The 14,910-nt window shown below is 35.6% G+C and overlaps 1 protein-coding gene across 1 annotated transcript in view; it reads right to left on the bottom strand.

Annotated features, from left to right (window-relative positions):
- ftz-f1 (ftz transcription factor 1) overlaps window positions 1-14,286 on the bottom strand; it is a 47,176-nt gene extending 32,890 nt beyond the window's left edge. The window contains exons 1-2 of the mRNA XM_017140039.3: window positions 13,143-14,286; window positions 10,201-11,482 (exon numbers count right to left, since the gene is read on the bottom strand). Coding sequence (XP_016995528.2) covers window positions 10,201-11,362 — 1,162 coding nt within the window. The 5' untranslated portion in view covers window positions 11,363-11,482; window positions 13,143-14,286. The remainder of the gene's footprint in view (window positions 1-10,200; window positions 11,483-13,142) is intronic.
- Window positions 14,287-14,910: the final 624 nt, after the last annotated feature.

A 14,910-nucleotide genomic window follows, 5' to 3' on the forward strand; every position in this document is an offset into this window, starting at 1 on the left:
AAAACTTGATTCCATTTTGAGTATTGTTAGCAAAGTATTTTATATTGGGTTGAGTACAAAAAAATCAAATATTACTATTAATTTGACCATCACTATAAAAAATAAGCTTTGTTCAAATCTAAATACACACTCCATCTTACTCTGGCAAACGGTCGAATTTTCGGTCATGTGTGCGCAGGAGCGAGACAAAAACTTGGCCAAGTGCAGTAGGCCATGCAAATAGTCAAAGTGGGTCAAAAAGTGGCTATCAAAAGCTATATCAACATCAACTATGGCTGCCATTCGAACCGAAAGCTCCGTCTTGCTTCGTTCCTTCTTCGGGTTTTTCTTTCGTATCAGCATCTGCTGAAATGGCCGAACACGAATTGTAAGCAAAATTATAAAAATAAATAAAAACAAAAAGCACTGCCCCCTCTCTGCCACCGAAAAAAATGTCTTGTTTATTTAAATATGAGAAGAGTGACAACACAAACAGCAACAACAATGAGCATAAGAAATATGGTTACATCATAACGACATATGGCTGAGGTGTAAATTATTTCATTATTTGCTGTAACAATTTTTATTTTTATATTGGTTTAAAGGTCTACGGTTTGATTACGAAATTATGGACGTGTGATTAAATGCTTTTTATATTTACGGCCTTGATAAGCTGACTTTATTTCGGTTGTCACGTGTTTACTTGTTTTTAAAAATATGTGAGGCTTTTTTATGAGAATCCGACTTAAAAATATGTTCGGTTGAAAAAAATGAATTTTATTTCGGAAATAATTCAAATAAGTATTATTTAATTATTTATTATTTAATTCTATTCCTCGAGGCATTTTAGGCGTATCCAATAAGTTAAAAATAAACAGGTGCTAATTATTGTTTTGCCAAAATTCAAATACCTATTATGCCTTTCCAAACTGTATGTTTGGCGTTATTAGATTAATAGATTACGTTTTAAAACAGTTAAATTTATTTCGTAAAATGTTGTATTCCTTAATGAAGGGTGTATTATTTTTTTTTTATTATTAATATTTTTTTATTATTTCTGGTGTGCGTCGGTTTCTGCACAAAATAGTCTCTTGGAATGAAACCTTCCCAACAAATTAAAAAAAAAAAATTATAGCTCCAGTGTTCTTTGACTCTTGGGAATATACTTTTTTAAATATATCAAAATTTTGAATATATATTTTATAGCATCGATCTGCCAGTGTATATAGACTACGGCTTGCCGAAGTTAGCTTCCTTTCCTGATTTTGTATAAAATGTCTAAATATAACCCATTTATATTAATCCTACATTTAAAATATGCAAATCTCATAAAGCGCATTTTCATGTACTAATATATATTTGTGTTTCAGCTTATCTACCTAAAATTAAAATGTATCTGAAGTGCCACTTGGGTTTAAGCTCAAGACACGTAAGGGAATTTCCATGCCCAATCCAAACTCTTAAGTAATAAGCCTTACTCAAGCCATGTCAGCATTTGAAAGCATTCAAGTTTACAACTACAGAAAATCATAAATAATCATAATTGCTGCATAAATAACTTCATTGTCTCCTTCGTGCTTACCGAATTACCTGAGGGGGTGAAAACAAAAAAAGCCCATAAATGAAGCAAAAATGAGCCAAGACCTGCCGCAACAATTTAAAAAAGCAAAGTGAGCAAAAAGTACCTACATAAATAAAAATGCAAATAAAAGTATATGCAAGTGAGAAGAAGGGAGGTGTCAACAAAATGTATTTCCAGTTAAATAATGAAACAAAAATGCAATGGAAGTGTGACAACTGCGATAAGGTGGAAGTGATAAGAGCAAATTGTTCGCTGCCTCTTTTTTATTTCTGTCGAGCGAGCTTATCTGCAAAAGTGCGTTTTGTGTCCCATTTACCTAAACTGCAAACAGTTGTTCTCGTTTTACAGTTGCTGATTTCATTTTCCTGTTCTTTCCTTTTGATTTTTGCTGTTTTTATTTTTCTTTTATGAATTTAGTATTTGTTCCTCTTTTATTCATGTGAGCTTTTTGCTACAAAGCTCACATGAGTTTTTTATTTGTTTTAGTTTGCATTTACTGCATGCTGTTTTTGAAAAGCTTGCCAGTTTTCCTTTATGGCGCGTGGTTATTTTTTTGTATGTATCTGTATCTGTTTCTGATTTAAAATCTGTATCTTTTCATCTTTGTCTGCTATCTCTTGTATTTGAGGATCGTTTAAAGTTCCCGTTTTATTTGCTCGCTTTTTTGCAGTTGGCGCCACTCAACTATGCACACACATACCTACAGCCGCCAGAATGCACGCACACATGTGCAAGCTGCAAAAGCTCCGTCGACCGGCGAAAGCTTTACAGTTTGCCCTAGTATGCGGGTTCTTTATCTACGCCCCTGCATGTATGTGTGTGCGTGCGGAGGAGTGCGAGAGTGTTGGTGCAAGAGCCGCCTGCAAAAACAAATTTTAACATTTTTTTCTTGTTCAAGAATAAACTATTTGCGCGTGTAGTTGTGACTGGAAGATTAAAAAAACTGTTCAGCTTGGACGATTTATAAATGCGCTGCGTGTGGTCCGCAAAAGGAAATGGAAGAGGACGAGATAGAAAAGAAGAGAAAAAAAGGGACACAGTCATGTACACAAATAAAAATCAAGCCTTGCTAAAAAAGTAAACTTCTAAATGGACTTTTTGAAATTTATTTTGAACAGGACAACAAATACTTTTGATATAATTACCACCTCTTTTAATACAAAAAAACTTAAAAAAAAGTCGCTCATCACCTGAAATAACTTGAAAGACGCAAAAAATATTAAAAACATTATTCGGGTAGTTTTCTTATCCTTATCATATTTAAAGAGCTGCTTGCAACGAAAAACTTTTTTATCCAAAAAGCATACCTTACTGATCTTAAAATCCAACTCTGTGAGTATTCACAGCCCATATCAATATTTACTTGAAATCAATTAAGCGCAAAGATAGTTCTACAAATAATTCAATTCAATCAAGGCTAAAAATTGTAAATCGTTGAAAATCAGGTTAAGTATTCTCTTTATTTTTTCCCCGCATAATTATTTATTGATAACCAATCAGTGAAGCTGACACATGACGTATACGTAACACAAAAAGGCCGACATTACGTATACGCCGCGATAAGCAAAGATAAGAACCGAGTTGTACACGTATCTCAGCTATGCAATGCCCACTCCTGGCCGATTTCAATGCTTGAGGTAAATGTAACAGCGCAATTTCAAGAAGGGAGAACCGATAGTGAGGTACGAACGGTCTTTAACGAGTTACGGTGCCAGTAAATATGGCCATAAATAACTGGTTGATGACAATATAGGAATATATGTAACTTACATGAAAAACTTATAAATGAGAATTTACCGATTAAAAAATGGCTACAAGCATAAATTGAATTTCAGTTCTATATTCAAAAAAATAGAAGGATTTCAAAAAATTCGAACTTGATCAAATATAAAATACAATGATAAATGTTATAATATTTTATAAAATATATTTATGCGATAATCGCAAACCTGGAGAAAAAATCGGGGATCAACAGGGATATAACGGAATTCTCTTCACCGTGGCATCCCCGTTGATTCCCGATTTCTTATTCTTATAAATGGACCAAAATATAAACAAAATATTTTTAATTATGTACCTTTTTTAAAACAATATTCACCTTAAGGTAGGCAACCAATTTTTTTAACATTTGACCGCAAGCAACGAAAAAATTTGTTTTTTTAAATGATCATTTCATAAATTAAATTAGAAGTAGACAACCCCGAAAAATAGTATTTAAATAAATAAATATTAATGCAAGTAGGTCAGGGTGTAAGTGCGAATGAAATGCACACAACGGATGAGCAAGGGAGACAGCTAAAGAAAATGAGAATCTACTTGTGCAGCGCAAAAAGGAAAAATCAATGCGCATTCTCTGTTTGATTTCTCTCGCCCTCTCGCTCTCCCGCTCTCTGTTGTCTCAATCGCGGCGATTGCAGCTCTCGCTGCACAAATACAAATCCCACCCAATCCCCACCCATTTGGCATTGCAAAATTAGTGCAAAGCAGCGCTGCCGGCGTCGGCAGAATTGCAAACATCGAATGTGGCACAGGGTCAACTGGCGACCCATTAGCACACTTTTCCACGGGGGGCGGCGAGGGGCTGGGGGAGTGGCAGTATGACTATATGGTTATAGGAGCCAGACGCCCCAGACATTGCGAGAGTGCGAGACTCACTCTCAATGGCATTTGCCTTTTTTTCGAGCTAAGGTTAACAACAATAAAATGGTCAACGCGACGCAGTAACAATAACAGCATTAAATAACAAAAAGAAAAAACACATTTCCCATTTGCATCATCAAGCAAATGAAAAATGCTGCAGCAACAATAGAAGATTATTTTATGGGCGATTATTCAAGATTTGGGGAGTGTATTTATATTAAAATAATTAAAGCCCGCTTGGAAATTATAGAGTTTTAAAAATGTTGAAAAAAACATTTTCTTCAAACTAGCTCCCATTTTGCTATAGCACAGGTCAACAAAATGGACTTTATTAAAAGGTGCAGGCCTATTGGCATTAAAATATGTTAATATAGACGGATATAAGCATATCTGCATACTTAGTTTTCGCGTTTAACGGGTGGTATTTGGGCAATCTCGGTTTGAAAAAAGTAGCAACATTTTATATTTTCATTTAAGATATCTTCGAGGGTCTGTGCTCAGTTGTAATAAAACCTATGCCAAAAAATTGCTTAGATGCCCTTCTACATAATTGCATTTAAGGTTCCATCATTATTTGAGTTAATAAAAGCCTATGAGCCATTGAAGTAATTTGTTCACCTCTATTCCCAACCAACTTGATGCGGTGAACATGCTTAAAAAAATTCAAGGAAAAATATATGCCCTAAAATATTTTACAGGCATCTAGAGGCTTCTTTCACCGAATTTTTAAGACAAATAAGACCATTGTACGTCGAAGGATGGAATTTATAGAATTTTTTTCGTAAGAACGTGAAAAGTAACAACTATTTTGAAATCCCATTTTATATAAATATCTGACACATTCGTAAAAATGTGCCTTTCAATTTGGTTAGCAGTAGGCGCCGAACATAGACAAATTATATTTTTAAGGGGTTAATATGCCTAAAAAAAATCCCCCCCACAATTTTAAGGCTACGCCACTGTTATCTTTAAAAAACCTACTGTGTGAAATCACGACAAACTCGTTACGTAACAGTGACTTTAAAATACTTGTTACTTTTCACATTCTTACGGAAAAAATTCTATAAATTTCATTCTTCGAAGTACAATAGTGAAATTTATCTCAAAAATTCGGGAAAAGACGCCTCTAGATGACTGTCAAATATTTTAGGGCTCATATTTTTACTTGTATTTTTTTAAACCTGTTCACCGCATCAAGTTGGTTGTGAATAGAGGTGAACAAATTACTTCAATGGCTCATAGGCTTTTATTAACTCAAATAATGATGGAACCTTAAATGCAATTATGTAGAAGGGCATCTAAGCAATTTTTTGGCATAGGTTTTATTACAACTGAGCACAGACCCTCGAAGATATCTTAAATGAAAATATAAAATGTTGCTACTTTTTTCAAACCGAGATTGCACAAATACCACCCGTTAAACTCGAAAACTAAGTATGCAGATATGCTTATATCCGTCTATATTAACACAATTTAATGCCCATAAGGCTGCACCAAAAACACTGTTGGCCTGTGTAGTCTAAGAAACCCACATAAGGATCCCATAACAAATATCCAAGAAATTAACTGTTGCTAATAGTCATCAGTTAATTTTATGTATTTTATAATCGGTTTTTTAAATTTTAAATTTATTTATTATACTTAGATTGTGATCTAAAAAAAATCTTAAATAATTTGTATATGTACCCTACCTAACTTTAAATTAATTTCACGCCTTGAAAAAGTTAAGTTAAAAATTTCAGTCCATATGAATCATACGATTCCCAGTTTACAATATAGACCCTGAAGGGTTCAACGAATCTTTAAACTATAAACATTAATTACTAGTACAACAATTTCACAGCCAAACTGAGGTTTCATTCAAAGAAAAAACATTCCTCGGAAACCCGACTAATAAGCCAATTACTATGCACTTAGTTAAACAATTTGCAAACAAAACTAAGTGCCCAGCCCCTTGGAACCTCCCCCTTCGATTACCTGTTCTAATTGCTTGCATTATCATTATTATTGTTCAGTTGTTACAATTGAATGCCTCGACTTGGGTTTTGTTTTATTTTTGTTCTTAAGGGCAAGCTCGGCTCTACAAAACTAAACTTGATATTTTTCAATGTTCTATCCTTGATTGCATTTACAAGATTTCTGTTTTCTGATCGCTTGACTAAGCCTTATTGTTTGGATATCGGTGTATTTAGTTTAGGTTCAATTACCAATTTGCGGTTTGGCTTGCCAATGGCAAATCGTGAGAAAGAATTAGAATCCAAAGCAAGTGTGAATGACCAATGTGGAGGATAGAATGTGAGGGATTTTCTAACTTGCTTCGTATATTTGTTTGCTAATTGCACTTAATATTATTTTAAGCACCAGACAATTGGTCATTAAGCCATGTATAAATTAAGGGAATTACTCAATACAGTTTAAAATGCAATAAATCTTTTGTATTCAACTTAATCATTAAATACGAATGAAAATACGAAATTAGAATGAATGGAAAACAATAACCTTCTTTGGGGAGTTACAACAGTTCAATAGTAAAACATATTAATAGAATAAGTTATAACATACCTAATATATTAAAAAGAACTTATAATTATGTATACAAAATCAATTACTCACAATGTTTATTAAACTGTAGGCAAACTGAAATATTCTAGTTTCAATCGGATTTAACTTATTCAATTAAATTTGAACCCATTCTCAGCTCTTTGTAATTTGTTCTGACCTTTTCAGGAGCTTAAAGACATAGTCAAAACAACCTTAAATCAGGTCAATCTATTGCCCCTTTTAAATCTTTAAACTCTTTCCAATGCCAAACAACCAGCCATTTCCACAAAATCCTTTTTCAAAGTCAAGCCACCAAACGAACTGAAGGCCGGAGCTTAAATCAGACGTGGCAGACATAATTAGCATATAGAACAACCTTGAGCACCCAAGGACTCAACGGGGGAGGCGGGAGTGTCCTTCGGACACGGCCCGCTAGAACGGCGACAGCCTTCGCATCAATCCAAGGACCTTGAAATGCATTCGACGCTAGAACCAGTGCATATTACATATGTATATATAATCTATATGCTACATGCAGTCAATGTCGTGCCCCAATTCGACGCTGCTATTTCGTTGTCTTTTTGCGCATTTTTCAAAATGCAACAAGCTGCTAGCCGACTTTGACCCATTTAAATCCTTTGAGGTGAGCATAGACGCACGACATCGACGCCGACAGAAGCAAAAGCAGCGACGCCGGTGCGGTACGGTACGGTGCAATCTGTGTCAATGTCAGCCGGCGTTGCGGGCGGCGGCGGCGTCGTCGGCAAATAAAACCAACTGAGGCAGAACCGCGCCACCAACAAAAGTAGCCGCAACAACAGATGCACGTAGAAAAAAGTCTTAGAAAAATCGCTTTTTTTCTTAAAAATCAACATCAGAAAATCCTAGAAAAAATGCTGAAAGGTGAAAAACAAACACAAGTTCTCACAGACGTGCACCGTGTTTGAACGGTTTTCTCGCCGCATGTTAAAATTAGAGAAGCCTTTAAACTCTAAAATCCCATAAGTTTTCAAGGTTTTATCCGTACTTTAAATTTAAAATGCGGAGGAAAAACCAGTTTTTAGCCTATCAAAATTATTTGAGCATTTATTCTAACCGAAGGAAATTGGTTTTTCATAGTCTTTAAATTAATACAATGGATAAAAGTAATGTTTGTTAAATGTAAAATAGCATAGATTTAAAGTCAATATTTTTAGGACATTATGTCTGTATTTAAATATATTAGTTTTGGCAATGATTTTAAGATATTTAGGGCCGTTTTCTCGTCCGTTTGTTAAATTTAAAGTAGGGTTAAAACCTTGAAATCGTATGGGAAATCAAAGTTTTAACCCTACTTTAAATTTAACAGGCGGACGAGAAAACGGCCCTTAAATTCTTTAAATATATTATTTGCGCTTTCAAAATAATTTATTTTTTAGTTTAATGGTAATTAAATACAATATGAGAGAGATATATTTACAAGTCTTTTAGTCTCAGATATTGTGAAAACTTTATTTCTCTCACTGTAGAGAGTGTGCAATAGAGAGCGAAAGAGAGGGGACGAGAACACGCGACTCGCCGCGCCAACTGCGACGTCGACCGCGCTGCGGCTGATGCACACAATGACCTTCAAATTTCTATGCAATTTCGCTTTTTGTTTTTGTCTCGCATCCTTGGGCCCAATCTCCAATATTAGAAAACGCAAGCGAGCGCAACAACGATTCGTTTGCGCTTGACCCAAATTCTAATACCCCAAGTGACCTTGCTCCATTTTGCCTCTCTTTCTAAGGATGAAATGAAAGCAGATGTAAAATTTAAGCAGCACTTTGGGGGCTTCCCTCGAAGGCCAGCCAATTGCAAGTGGGTAAATTAAATGCTTTTCGGAAAGGGGTAGAAGATGCCTCGGTCGTTCTGACATTGTCGAATGTCAATAAAGTTAATTTAAAAAGCCAGTATCATGCAGCCAAATGCCGTGTAAACCAAACATATTGCTAACAAAACAAACAACCTTACATATGTCTCCGATGTTTGATCATTCATCATCAACATTTGGCAGGTTTCTGTGTCTCAGTTTGCTCGTTTAATTGCTATTCACGCATCGACAAAAGTATCGGGCGAATTTTTTCTTCATTTGCATTTTTACATACTCTTCGGCGAGTCGAGGGAATATTATTTCGATAGGTCAAGATCACAATTAGGAGCTTTAATTTTTTGCAATAAATTTTAAATTAAATTAAATTTAATTATTTATTTGTTTTATCCCGATGCGACAAGACTAGGTCTTATAAATTATTACATCGGCCACTTTGGAGAAATTAATAATAGGGTATTTTACAAAACTTAAAAACTTAAACAAAATCAATAAAGAGGAATACAACAAATAAACAAAAGAAAAAAAAGCTAAATTTAACATTGAATTAATTAAAATTAAACAAATGGAGTAAAATAGTAATAATATTATGATGATGTTGTGCTTTTTTTTATATTATCATTAGAATTAAAAAAAATGTACTGAAGTACATTTTAAGTAAGTATTTAATCTTTAAATGAAAAAACATGATTTCCAAATCAAAATAAAGATAGGATTTCCCTTTCGAAAAGATTTAAAAATATAGAATGTATAAATTTGTTATAATTAAAATATTTTTTCGGCTAAAAGAGCATTTAACTTACGGCATTCCCAAAACAAAACCCGAAAGTAGGTTAGTTGCATTTTTATAGACATTTCAAATGGATTTTTATGGCTGCATCCGACGCCAGGCCGAACAACATGGAGCTAAGTGCGAGGCCAACTGAGCGGAAAAGGGGATTTGGGGAGGGGGGGTACCGAGAGTGCTCCGTGCATATTTAAACTTAGCATTGCACTTGGCACACTAAGATTTAAGACGACCGTCTGGCCGACTGGCTGGAATACCGCAGGGGCGGGCACGACAGTAATGACAAGTTAGTGAAAATCTCAAGGTCTGATTCAATTTAAATTGAAAATATAAAAATGTAGTAAACGTCAGTTGAAATGCGTGATAAAATTATTGCGTTTTAATTGGATTGATATATGGTTTAAGCTTATATTTAAAAGTTAATCACAAAAATGCACCACGTTTATATCAAACATTTATACTAATGTATTCCAAATATCAAAGGTAAATATTGATTTGCATTTTATTATTATCAATTATATTTTGTTATCATTAAATTAAAACTATTTGCATATAATTTTTAAGGCCGTTGTTTTAAATGGTTTTTGATTAGGTTCTGTTATCTGCAATACTCATAACGATGGATTGTTTTTAACCATAATTGTTGATCCCGTACGCGGTATTTGGTTGGTATTTAGTTCAGTTTGTATTTATCAGAATTTCGTTGATTTTTGTCATATCATTAATTTCACTTTTTGCAGCAACAACGGAATATTGCCAACCTATTTGCCTTGAGAATGTGGGGGAATTGGAAGAAATATGGTATGTCAAATCTTGACTTACCTCCATTATCGTCGATTTCCAGACCGAATTCATCCTCGGACATGGACTCATCGTCGCTGCTGAGATTGGAGCCACTGTGATTGCCGCTTTGCATGTGATGTTGCTGCTGCTGCTGTTGATGGTTGTGTTGCTGCGGTGTTGTACTGGCACTGCTTGTGTGGTTGCTGTTGGGCGATGTTGTTTTCGGGGCACAGGAACTGGCGGCCAACTCCTCAATACTGTGCAATGAGCTCCTCGTTGCATTGGCAGTGTTGTTATTAATGGATGTTGTCGTTGCTGGCGCTGCTGCTGCTGCTGTTGCTACTGCAGTTGCAGTTGCACTCGATCCCGAAACGGTTACCGATCCTGGCCCCGTTGTGGCGGTGCTAATGTGACTATCATCCTTGCCCACCACCTGCACCTCAAAGTCCAACAATTGGGCCGTGGTGGAGGACAGGAAATTACTGGTGGAAACGGAAGTCGAGGAATTGACATCAAGTGGTTTCAATTGATGATATTCCACGGGCGGCACAATAATGTTGCTACTGCTGGTGCCGTTGTTTTGGGGATTCTTTTGCAACAGGGCGGGATCAATGCACTCGTTGGCGGTGCGGTGGTGGGTGGGAAATAAAATATTGGCAAACGATGGCATCGTCACAGATTCAATTATCACCGAACCGCCGTTCGATGGCCTCACTGCCTTAGCCTCCACATTGTTGTTGTTGTTGTTGTTAATATTATTATTATTGTTGGTATTATTATTGTTATTATTGTTAGTAGTAGCTGCTGCTCCGGTCGCAGTGCCCATTAGGGTCATATTGCTATTGCTATGTGGATTTGGACTGGCCACAAAGAAGCGATCGCACAAACCGCTCAAGGAAATGCCGCCATCCAATTGACTGGCATCGATCGTTTGCAATGAACTGAAGTTATCGGCACTGGCCGATGTCGCAACCGATGTTGCAACAGTTGCTGCTGCAGGCCCTATTGTTGCATTGACATCCTTCTGTTGCAATTGCAAGTGTGAATAAAAGGGAAGCATTGGAGAACTTCCAGCGGCCAACATTTGATCCTTGTGATGATGGGGCATTAAGTGTTGCAGGTGGAGATGATTGCTGGTAGCTTCTGTTGTATAGTTGTTGTTGCTGCTTTCCGCCACCATAGGTACATTGAAGGTATCCATTTTATTATTATTTTAATTTAAGTTTTTTGTACGTTTCGTTGTGATGCGTGGGATTTCTTTTTGATGATTCGTAGTGGCAGGTAACGATAGTAATAGTTAGTTTAAAATTGCTTTATAGACCTGAAAAAGGTAAGGGATCTTAAATGACAGTAATTTTAGAAGATAATTTAAAATTGTTCAATAAAAATAAATTTAAAGAAAGTAGGACAAGGGTTATAAAGGAGTAGGTCAATCTAAGGTCAAGTTAAAGGTTAGGTCACCCGGAATGTGGGCCAAGGGAAAGCCTAACCGTTATCCAAAAGCAGGCCAAGGTCAACTCTTTACGAAGGAAAAAGCTTTAAAAGCTTTTTTCAGTATCATTTGATTATCCAGCCCATTAATTGGTAATTCAATGCATTTATCGTTTTCTTTTAATATTTTTACTTTTTAAGAGCAGAAGAACATTTATAGCCAACAAATTTTGTATTATACTTCTCCCGTGTGTATCTTATTTATCCTTAAAATACATTCAACAATTTTTAAATAATATATATTGATTTGGCCTACATTTTGTATTAGTGAACTAGAATCCTTGTCTTTTCTAGATTGATATTTATTTTTTTCTTCAACCTACAAATTTAAGTAAACCATAAGAAGAAGAATAAATCAAACTTTAATTAAAATAAAATTGTATTACTAAAACCAACTAAATATAAAATACAAAATACAAATTTCTTTGCCAATTTTGGTTAATTTTAGAATGTGTATTTTTTTAGTCGAATGAATAATCACATTTTCACACAAAATAAAATAGAAGAACGTCACGACTTTTTTTCAAGATTTGTTTTGGTTTGACCTTATATTCTTGGAAATAAAATTTTTTTGGATTTTAGAATTTTGAATTAGATGTACAAAAATAGTCCTAAGAAAATAACTAACTAAATTTGTTTTTATTGATCATTTTGTCTTCTGCACAGGGATAAAACATTTGTTTATTATGTCAGAAATACGATTAAAATGTTATAAAAAATCAATTGATATATAAAATTTTTGTATAATTCTTGTTTTTTTTTAAGTTTCTGCGATGGCCATTGAAAAATATGAATTTTCTTTAGCACCTCAACAAAAAACACCAATGGAAGCTAGTTAAAATAACTTTAAGTTAATATCCGAATGGTAGACATAATTAAAGCTAAAATCCATTAAAAATTTCTACAGTTAAGTGTTTTTATTCCCCCTTCAAAATAATTTTCCAGTTGGCAAAACAAAAAACTGGAAACATTACCAACTTTTCAAACCCTGGCGAGACTTTAATTAACTTCACTTACAAGTTCTTTACTTTTTGTTCTTCAATCTCATCAACCCCTGTGCCTTACACATTGAAAATAAATGTATTTTTTATGATCGCTTAGATATTGTAATTTTTAGAAATAAACCGATAATTTTAATTGAAAATGCTAAAAAGGAACCAAAGAGTTGAAATCATTTGAAAATGTTTTGCAGTTGAAATCAGGTTTTTTTTATCGCAGGTAGTTTTTTAGGTAAATTTTTTTCACCATATCGATAAGCTATTAGAAATGCCAGGAATATTTTTATGAATTTATTACGGAAAATATTTCAGTTTATGTGCAGATAATGTAAAAAATTAAGTTTTTTTGTCTGTGTAAGATCGTTTTCATTTAAAGTGGTAAATATGTACAATAAGATAAAGTTTACCCAACTAGACAAAAGGTAAAAGGGGGTTTTTGGGGAAAGAGGGGACCGAAAGGAAGTTGAGAAGTGGGGAGAATCGAGAATTTACCTTTCATGCAGCTGACGTCGTTGTTTTTCCTTTTGTAGTTTTTTGTTTTGCGCATGCGCCCGGTTTCCATGAATTCCAAGACGAAGATCGCGGAAGAAGAAGACCTGGAAGCTGCCCTCTCACTCTCACTCTTTCTCCGTCCCTCTCCCACTCTCGGTTTTTATGTATACAAAAACCAGTTGGAACCGAAAGCAAAAGTTCTATTATTATGTCTTGGTCTTGCTGCTGTTGTTGTTGTTGTTGCTGCTGCTCTGCCTCTTTCTCTGTCTCGCTCTCAGTGTGGGAATTCGCATGTGTGGAGAACGCGAATTTATAATTCGCAAAACAAAGCTTGCGTGTGATTCATTTCGCCGATCGTTGTTGCTGCTGTTGTTGCTGTTTCTCCCGATCGCTCTCTCGCTCTCGTTCTCGCTCTCCGAGAGCTTTTTCAGCATATTTCAGAACACGCACACACACACGACGCCGAACGCATTTGGCGATTTATTTATTTTTATTTTCTTCTTTTACTTATTTTGTATTATTCCCATGTTATTCTCCTTCTATCTCTGCTATTTCCTCTTCCCGATTTTACACACACTAAACTTCTTGCACAATCGTCGCACGCGCGCAACAAGCGAAAGCTCTCGGAACAACAACTATAAATTGCAATTCCTACTACACACACACGCACACACACTTGCACGGTCACACCGCGTATATACACATATGTACTGGGGTTCCACTGGGCATTCTGTGTTGTTGTTTTTCCGTTTGCCTCTGCTAATTTCGCCTTGTTTTTGCCTTTTGCTCCAATTCTATGACACAACGCTATCTTCCCACTTTGTGTTAATTTTTATACAAAATTGCACATCGAAATTTGGGTTTCGGGGGCAGACGAGGAGCGCGATGAGCAGATGAAAGGGGAAGTAAAACACACTCCCGTTATGGACGCATCGGAAATATTAAATATACACACACAATTAACGCCAGAGTTCTTCCTTCCGCTTTTGTTTACTTTCACTCTCACTTTCCTGGCTATCGCTTCTTTTGGCTATTGTTTATTCGCTGGCTTCACTTTTTCGGGAAAAACTATTCCGCGCACAACGCGAAAATTAGGTCTGTAGGCCACATCGAACGGGAACACACAGTAAAAAGTTGTTGGCGTAGGTAGAAGAAGACCGAAAGCCCTCGCGCACTCACACAGGCTCGGTCGGGATAGTGTTGGATCTCCGGAGAGCGGGGCCAAGGACAGAGAGGCAGCATTCTTGGCCTTTAAAAAAACGTTTGAAGAACAAGGACGGCAATCATATGAAATCCGGAAAGCTTTTAGCTGAAAGCACTCACATGCACGCACACCCGTGCAAACGGTGACCGTAGCTTTCGCTGGCGACATCTGGCGGTTGCAATCGGAAAATTATCGATAAGCCCTGTATTTAAATTGTTGGCGGTTCTTAAAACGAAACTTAGAGGAGGTGAGCTCTTATCCAAGCTGTGGGGCTTCTCATTTCTAGGACCAAGTAATATTATCTTTTTGCAAAAAATGTTGGTCAAAAACATATATTTGTTGTAATAAAATATGATATTAGAACTTTTGTATACGGTCGTCACGACCTGTCCTGAAAGCTATTGTTCAAAAAGGATAAAGAAACTAAAAAATATATATATTCTCTAAACCACGATTTGGTTTTCAAGTGGTGGTCACATTAACTTCAAAAGTTATGAACCGATTTACGCACACTTTTTTAGGATATTATAAGCTACTTCTTGAACTAAAGATTTTTCAAAATAT

Source organism: Drosophila takahashii, chromosome 3L (genome assembly GCF_030179915.1).
Source record: "Drosophila takahashii strain IR98-3 E-12201 chromosome 3L, DtakHiC1v2, whole genome shotgun sequence".
Classification (NCBI taxonomy): Eukaryota; Metazoa; Arthropoda; class Insecta; order Diptera; family Drosophilidae; genus Drosophila; species Drosophila takahashii.